The 9,084-nt window shown below is 41.5% G+C and overlaps 1 protein-coding gene across 1 annotated transcript in view; it reads right to left on the bottom strand.

The window, feature by feature from the left end:
• Positions 1 to 9,084, bottom strand: part of LOC104951690 (talin-2-like) — a 56,646-nt gene that overhangs the window by 42,262 nt on the left and 5,300 nt on the right. Inside the window, exons 9-15 of the mRNA XM_010778417.1 lie at positions 6,542 to 6,697; positions 5,313 to 5,414; positions 4,813 to 4,889; positions 2,375 to 2,555; positions 2,006 to 2,119; positions 1,692 to 1,800; positions 883 to 1,091 (exon numbers count right to left, since the gene is read on the bottom strand). Of these exons, the coding sequence (XP_010776719.1) occupies positions 883 to 1,091; positions 1,692 to 1,800; positions 2,006 to 2,119; positions 2,375 to 2,555; positions 4,813 to 4,889; positions 5,313 to 5,414; positions 6,542 to 6,697 (948 nt within the window). The remainder of the gene's footprint in view (positions 1 to 882; positions 1,092 to 1,691; positions 1,801 to 2,005; positions 2,120 to 2,374; positions 2,556 to 4,812; positions 4,890 to 5,312; positions 5,415 to 6,541; positions 6,698 to 9,084) is intronic.

A 9,084-nucleotide genomic window follows, 5' to 3' on the forward strand; every position in this document is an offset into this window, starting at 1 on the left:
GCAAGAACGCTTTGTGACTTGAAAGTTTCTGCTGCTCAACACTTCTTTGTAAGACTCCGACAGCTGTGCGAAAACCCCCTCTCTTTTTTATTGTCATCGTAAAGTTGTCAAAAACTATAGTTATTTTGAGTTCAATTCTATTCAATCCACTTACGGTCCGTACAACGATAAGATGCTATGGTAGCGGCCTTGCTCTTGTTGTTGGGCCGGGTGAAAATGGACTGCTGTGCATTTAGCTGTCCTTTCAGGTCCCTCCCCTTTTGGGAGCGTAGGGCAGAATTAGGAGGGAATTCCGTCTCGTAGCTTTTGTGCACTGTTTTGAAATGCCGCTCCTAAATTACCCTTCTTCGATAAAGCCACACTCGCATTGCAGATGAGACAGATGGACTTTGAATTGGAATAGATACAAAAATAATCATCCTCCCACTCGGAGTGAAAATTATATTTTTGGGGCTTTTTTGCTTCTGCCATAATTGTGGTCTTGTGTGTGTGCGGACTGTCACCCCTGTTGCCACGGACAACGTCAGCGAAATAGTGCCCACTGCTCACCAGCCACGCCCCGACACATGGGGTCACGCCAATCACAGAGCTTTGATGCGTTCAAGTGCATTATTCTGGCACAGGAAGATTATGTTATAGGAAATTAACGATAAAACAGAATATTGTTGTTCTATTTTTAGACAAATCTCACGATCGACAGGTTGGGCACCCCTGATCTACTGTATGTCACACATCCAAAAATCATAGGCAGGGAAAATAGGGAGGAAAATCCTACACAGCTGGTTTAACAAGCTAAATAAAGAGAGATTGGTACCATACAAGATAGGACTGGTGGTGTTTTGACAAGACATGGTTTCATTATCTCAGTGTTACTTTGCTCACCTCTCCAGAGGCCGGCTCCACAGCCTTCAGCAGGTCAGACACAGCCCCTGCGAGGGTCCTGGCAGCCCTCATCAGGTCATTACCTCCGCCCACGTCATCCTCCATCAGTGCAGCCAGCAGCTTCACACCCTTTGACATCTCTGTCAGGTTGGAGGAGATGGTGGTGATGGCGCAGCCCACGGCGGTGTAGTCTGTGTCAGTGGGATCGCCTGGGTATGGGGAGAGGGGACAGAATAATAAGGGCTCTCAATAAAAGAACAACACTTGTTTTAACCCAATTCAAATGCATTATTGAGTCTTCTTAACATTCACTATTTACCATTAACTGATATTAAAGAAAGCATACACACATCAGTCAATTTTAGTAAAGGAATATTAGCGGGAAAATATTATAGAATAAAAGAAAAAACAACCTACGGTATTTCAACTTGGAGGGTTTCAGAATGGCACATAGCCAATAGACACATCTACCAGTCTACATACACCAAACCACAGCAGGAAACAGGGACCTATAACATTTTATACAGGGCCTGAAACTATGTCAATGAACACCAGACTGATGGGAAAGGTCTGCTTTAGTCTCTAATTAGCCAGATCATTTTAAATCTGGCACTCCTCAAATGTACTTGTAAAAACTGTGAGCATGACTTAACTCTTACTCTGGTTTCATTAAGCCTTCCTAAAATTCCCACAAAGGCTTTTCAACAGTACATAAAGTAGCTCTACTATCAAGATGTCTGCAGTGAATCAAAGCCTTGGTAGCTGACAAGCAGCGCATAAATCTGCTGAGTCATGCCAGTGCCACTCACCAGCTGTGAGATTGACGACAGAGGCGGTTCCAGCAGTGATGGCGTCCACCTGGGAGTGGATCTCATGCTTCGACTCATCCATCTTGTTCTGGATCCATACCTTGGATGCCTAGGTACACAGAGGAAGACCACAACAACATCATTATTTGTGCATGCCTGAAATTCATCTAAACATGGCTGTCATTCTGCAGACAGCTCTATTATTTATTACCATTTGTCACTATGATTTTCTGTTATGGCTTTTTTCATTGCATAGGCAGTTGTATATATTACAATAAAACGTGGTGTTACAGTGTGTGTGCACTGTACTGTACCATGTCCTGTCCCAGTGGGGGCAGGTCGTCCACCTCCCCTAGGTCGATCTGGGCCTTCTGCACAGCTTGCATACTGGTGTTGATGGTTCCCATTAAAGCCTGCTGTGCTGAACTCTATGCAAACAGGAAGACACACAGGTTCATTTCTCACTGAATGCAGCCTTGAGGCATTTAAAAAAAAAAAGACTGCTTAGAAGAGGATTGCACCCTTGTGAAGCTATTTGTAGCATGTGCAGAAACCAGCAACGAGTAGCGGAAAAAAAGATGATGATACACCTGTCTAGTAGTGTGTGAGTGGCATACAGCGTCAATTTCATCACTGAGCAAAAAGACATCACATCACACTGAGTGCCAGTTTGCTGCTCTTACGAGAGGTGGCATGTGCCCGCGGTGCATCTGACCCATTGTGATCTGCTGCTGAGCAGACGGCATGGTGCCCATGCTGAGCGACTCTGTGCCGATGGAGCCGGAGCGAATCACCCCTGGCAGCGCCACCGAGCCATGCTCCATTCGACCCACACGATTAAACTGCTGCTGAAGGATGGTGGACCTGCAGGCACATAATCAGGCAGTAAATAAAGCTTCTACAATGTTGAGGGAAAATCACCTGACCCTAAAACACCATGTTTTCAAAAGAAGTCCTGTCTGAAAGGGGGCATATTATTCTCAGTGTTTTGGTTCATACTAATAGTTATGGTTCATACAACACATTTGCTTAATTTAAATGATTAGAAACACATTATTTTACGTATATTATCTGTTTCATATGCCCTCTGTCTGAAACACTCTATTTTAGTGCACATCTCCTTTAGTTCTCCTCCAGAAAGTGTCCAGTCTGCTCTGAATATCTTGCAAGAAAATTAGGGTATGTACAAGTATTAGAAATATAAAAAAGGACATACAGTAGGAAGGGTGGCCAAATCTGAAGGCTTGGTGAATTAACAAGTGAGCTTTTCATGATGCGTCACCTTTAAGTAGATTATTACACACAGCATGAAAATGTATCCTAAGTTTTCTTAAAGAGGGCAAATCTGGCAAGTTACATGTAATCATAATGATTTAAATAAAAAAAAATCACACCTTCATTAAAGTTGAACTCAAGCTAGGAGAATCATATTGTGTGTGTGTAGAGTAACAGGGATCCGAGAATGAGCACTTTCAAAGCATGTTTTTCATATAGGCATTTATCACCGAAGGGAGTGAGGTGACGAATCAATCAATCAGTGGGAGTGATGATTAGTCATTATCCTCTCCACAAATTACTGGTCTGACAGTTTTACAAAAAGTTGTTCCAATCACAGTGAAGCATGAGGATGAACATTTGAAATGAAGTGAAAAAGTAGGAACAAAAATGGGTGTTTGGATTTAGCAAGATTAAATGTATTCAAAATTCAACATGTTAGTAATTCTGTCATGTTACCACATATAGACAAGGCAGTAGCTAAAACAAACCATAAGAATAACTAACAGCAGATAAACTAGTCCTGCAAAAGTAATAGGGACCACATTAGCTTAATGTCACAGATAGCCAAGCACAATTCAATGTATAGGGAACACCATTTTGTTCCATTTTTCTCTAGGCTTTACACGGCCATGGAAACAGAGCCCGTACAGCCCAGAAAACGTTAGATTTTCTCTCATACAGACGTTAAAAACTGAAGATTAAAAGCTAAATCCAATGGGAGGGATTTTTACCACCGAGCATTTGGCTGTGTTCGCTTCCTGATAGTGGGCCACTAACACAAAGCAGAGCGACATTGTAGAGTCTTCCCACTGTGTCCTTCTGGAAGACAGAGCTTTGTTTTGATTTCCCTCAGATAAGGCCTTCCAGTGTAACGCTTGCTATGTGTTTGCAGTATTAAAGACTTTTGCCTTTGGCCCTGCGCGCAAGCACAGATAAAAAGAAAAAACCACAATAACGATTACAGCAGAAGATCTCAGTTTAAAGCAGGAAAGCAATAAGCTATCAATTGGGGGGCTAGACATGAAAAGGGCTTCAGAGAGCCCACTGTGGATAAATGAGCTAATACACATCTAATCAGGAAATGTTCAGGGAGGGCCTTTGCTTTTCCAGTGCAGCAAAATGTCCTCACATAATGATTATCTCTCAGGATAAAGTCCAGCTGAGGAGTTGTTCATGCGGTGAAATTAGGTTCTGGAAGATGGATGTGTGATCTGCGGTCGAGGAAGGTGGTGAAAAGGAAATTGAAAAGGGACCCAGACTGATATTGTTTTTTTGATGGAATAATATGCAATAACTTTGTGTGATGCAATTGAGCACAAATCATCATCATACCTCCACTGGAATGTAACAACAATGTAATGCAGGGCTGTCTAAGGATTATCCCAAACTACTGCAAGTATTTCGTGCTGTAGTTTTATTCACATTTTATTGCTTTTGTAAAGACCACACTATGTGAGTATTTTGTTTTCTACAGCTTTTTTAAGAACTTTATTCTTCTAAGGCAGTGCTGCTTGGAGCTCAATGTTAGCGTATGGATGCTAACATGCTTACAATGACACCACTAAAAGGCTAATTTTTAGCAGTTATAATGTTCATCATGTTAGCATGCTAACATTTGCTAGATAGCACTAAATACATAGCACAGTTAAGTGTTGACAGGAATGTATTTTGGATGTCACGAACAAAACATTAGACAGATTGGGTTATTACAGATATTTCTTTGAAAAAACCCAAATGTTTGTACCATATTTTCAGTTGTTGAGTCAAAGACTCATGTCCACTGAGCCATGCTGCTTTCAAGCCTTAGAGGTCAAAACACTTAACTAGTTAAATATTTACTCACTTTTTCGGGGAGACGGATTCCTCAAGCATGGTCGACTCCTCATCGCCTTCTAAGCCAAAGCGGTCCTTGCTTTGCTTCTGCAGCAGAGAGAAAAATACAGCAAATATTAGTTTCAAAAGAAGTGCAGGGATTTCAAACAACAACCCTGAGGGAACCTAAATGTTACATTGAATGTACTATAAAAACAACCTGGGCCCAAATTCATCACATGATTGAAATTGATCTCCATTTGACGCATTATTAATTCTATTTGAAGGATTTTTTTCCCCCACAGATTAAGGTGATTTAAACTAAAATGCCAACCAGACGAAAGCTAAACAGTGTGAAACTTTCTTAACTGCAGGAAAAAAGACGGATCGAAAATGCTTGCAGGAAAGCTGTCTTGTACTTGTTTTTATTTAAAAACAGCTGTCTAACACAGCAGCCTGAGCATATCAACAGATATGAGACTTTATCGACCCATTAAGATTCATCAGGGTCTCCAGAGATGAATGTCTCACCTTTTTGAGGATGATGTCGATGTAACCGGCAATGAGCTGAGAGATCTGTTCCCCTTCAGTGGTCTGCACTGAGTAATAGCTTTCCTGGTATTCCCCAAAGTCCTACACAAACACAGAGTCAAATCTTAAACATGCATTTTCATTGGCAAGTAAGGAAAGTAACCGATGCAGTGCTTATGTATAGAATATGAGGATTTACTGCACGCATTAATGTGTAGCCAGCTAGTGTCGGATACTGTAAGTACTACATGTTGTGTTGGACATGAAACCGCTGCAACATACAGAGAGTAGGATAAATCCAAGAAGCATGTTGGAGCAGATTTTATGTAGGATCCGAGCAGAATGAAATTAATCCGGAATACTTTTTGAGTAAAGCTCTGTACACCTCACATGGACACACTATACATACAGTATATCCAATGGGGTTGCAGGGTGATTCTATCCAATTTACAATGGACTGAAATCTATGACTCCTTAAACGAGTGAACGACAAATCAAATCCATTTAGAATCCAACTGTAACAAGAACACAGAGCCTAAACCGAAAGACACTCTAATGAATTAACAGGAAGAAAGAGAAAGCAATGTTAATTTAATAAAGACAGAGCATCGATCAGATCTGAAAGTTTCTCATTGACTCCGAGTGCTGACACAAAGGAGAGATATTGACAGGGAAGACAAAGGACTGTGTTCAATAACTGAGGTGGGCGAGGGAGTGAAAGGACAGCCTGAGTGTTTAATGGCCACTGCAGGGAACAGCTGGGTTTTTACTGTGAGTCTGTCCTCATTCACTAGTGTGGACAGAATGAATACAAGGTTAAATAGGCTGAAAGAACAAAGCCGGCTGTACCAAATAATGGTGGAAAGTGATATAGATCGGTAAAAACAAAATATCCTGCAGGGCCTGTAAAACCCCTCGGGGCCTCCAGGGGTTAAGGGTTAGCGACTATGGACTGCTATTTTTCCAGGGTTATTTTTAAGATGTTTCTGCCCCGTTGAATCACACTCGAGGACGATGGAAACGACAAAAGTGAGCAGATAAGATACTTGGGTCTGTTTTTAAGATTAAAATGAATAAAGGTTGAGGTACAGTGTGGTCTAGCAGCACTCTGTGTGAGCTACTGCAAATGACTATTCTTCATCTCTACCCTTATCCTCTGGTGCTGAAAGACTGATTAAAGATCAGATCAGTGTCCAGTCAGATGGATTTTTGCAGTACGTGTGTCTTACCAGGGTGAAGCTCTTGGGCGACGCAGCCCACCTCTTCACCGTAGTGAGGGGCCACTCCTGAACCACGTCTTTGGTCTTCTCCTCCACTCTCATCACAGACTCTTTGGTGATCCCCAGGAGCCGCGGCACCAGCTTGTTCTTACTCTTCATCTTTTCCTGAAAAAAACAAAACACATCAACTTTCTGGTAAACTTTCTAAATGTGTCACAGTTACATTATGCTGCAACCACTGTTGGATGCACATATATAATCAGGTGATGGCTCACTGAGAAATATGTCAACCTACTTTCAGCTTTGCTTAGAAATGTGTATCTACTTCAGGATGCAGCTAGTTTAGTAGACAATCTTGTCATTACTAGGCTATGGGGGTTTTATTTTCAGTCACACATTTTTAATATAGCGGTCTGAGATTTTTAATGGATGAGTTTAACAATACACTATGTCAGTGTTTCCCACAGAATTTGATTCTATTTGTGGGGGCACCGCACCCCGGCAAGAAAAGCCAAAGGCCCCTCAAATAAGATAATACATGCAAGTTCATGGCTACTGTAGTTGCGTTGTTAATGAGTGAAACACACCGGAGTTGAGGATCCGTGGGGTTTATTCTCCCAAAAATATAATTTACAGGGACATTCTCCCTGGAGTAACCGAGGGCTAAGTGCCTTGCTCAAGGGCACACTAGCAGTGGTGTTCCAGGCAGGATTTGAACTCGCAACCTTCCGATCATCAGCCCACCTCACTATCCATTAGACTACCAAAAAATAATAATAATAATAATATATATTTTTTTTTATCAGATCCATTTGTGGCGGACGACATTTAATTGTGGCGGCCCGCCACAAATAAATCAATGAATGGGAAACACTGCTATGTAGACTAGTAAATACGTGAGCTGTTTAATCACTGCTGCAATGTAGGTAATCAAATGGCTTCACATGATAAGTTAACTTGACAAAAAAACATTAATTTTGCTTCATTTAGATTTGTTTTCATTTAAGATTTTTAGATTTCAGGTCATTTGTGTCATCTCTCATAGGATCACTTTGTATTAATGACATGAGAATGACTAAACCAACAAGACACCAAACCTCATGATACAAAAACAAATGTCATTTTTTTCTTTACTTGAGTGAACTATTCATTCCATCTTTCAATTTAATTTAAAACGGGTTTGATAAGGGCATTACTTGAATAAAGACAGATTAACACTCCAAGCAACATACTTCAAATTCAAAGGCCTAGCCGCTTCAACTTTTATTTTGCTGTCACACTGATCTGCCAAGATGGGTATTCATCCGTCTAACCAGTTAAAGAAACAAAACACATTTTTCCCTGTTAGTAATTATAGCGTAACGTCTTAATCATGTCTTTATCTGCCTGTCAGAAACTCTCAACCTCCCCTGCATTCACTAAGCCTCTAATGTCATACTCCTGTCGCTCTGTGAGCTGACAGAACAGCTGACTTCTTCTCCTTTCCCTTCATGGACAGAGAAAGTGTTTCTCCAGGAGCTGCAGTGTGTGAGCAGATGGACAGACTGTGATGGGGTGTGACATGAGGGCAGAGAGGTGAGCTGTGTAAAAATCCTGGAGGGCCTGTAAAACCCCTCGGGGCCTCCAGGGGTTATGGGTTAGCGACTATGGACTGCATTTTTTCCAGGGTTATTTTTAAGATGTTTCTGCCCCATTGAATCACACTTGAGTACGATGGAAACGCTAAAAGTGAGCAGATAAGATGTCAAACTGATTAAGGGGAACACAGATCTGAGGCCAGGAGGTTGAAGATTTGTGTGTGTGGGAGCTAACAACCTAATAGAGTTTGTGTTATTTCTATACTTCATCTCTACCCTTATCCACTGGTGCCAAAAGATGCTGATTAAAAGCCAGGAACTGTCTGGCAGAGTAAGTGCCTTTTTTTCCTAAGCAATTACCAGAAAGGATGTCATTTTCAACAAAAAAAAACTCAGCAATGAAGCCAGAAGAGGTGACAATTGGACAAAGATGTATCAATGCAGACAGGGAGGTTTGCCATGGCTTTATGCTGGATTTCCTCTTGGTGACAAATAACGTGAGGCAAAAAGAATCCGCCAATTGCTGTCAGCACGATGGCAGCTCGACTTAGTTTGCCGGTGCGATGTCTCCTAGTCTCCATTTTTCACTCCCCTTCTCCCACAAAATACTCTGCAGTGGCACACTAGGCTGCACAGACAGCCTTTGGTTTACTACCAGGAACATACTGACAACCATGCAGTAAAGGTGCTGCCAGTGTGTGTGTGTGTGTGTGTGTGTGTGTGTGTGTGTGTGTGTGTGTGTGTGTGTGTGTGTGTGTGTGTGTGTGTGTGTGTGTTAAGAGAGGAGAGAGATGATGGTCAATGTATGGCATGCAAAAAGCCAAAGGTTCATTCATATGCATTTTTTTTCTCTTAGTTTTTTTACATTTACAGATAATGGATGGAAATTAATGATTTGGTCTGTAAGAATAGTTGCGTGAAAAAAGGCTGTCCTGTTCAACCCAATTTATAAACAATAGAAAGCTGTATGTATGC

This window comes from Notothenia coriiceps, unplaced genomic scaffold (assembly GCF_000735185.1).
Source record: "Notothenia coriiceps isolate Sejong01 unplaced genomic scaffold, NC01 NC01_scaffold00000339, whole genome shotgun sequence".
Lineage (NCBI taxonomy): Eukaryota > Metazoa > Chordata > Actinopteri > Perciformes > Nototheniidae > Notothenia > Notothenia coriiceps.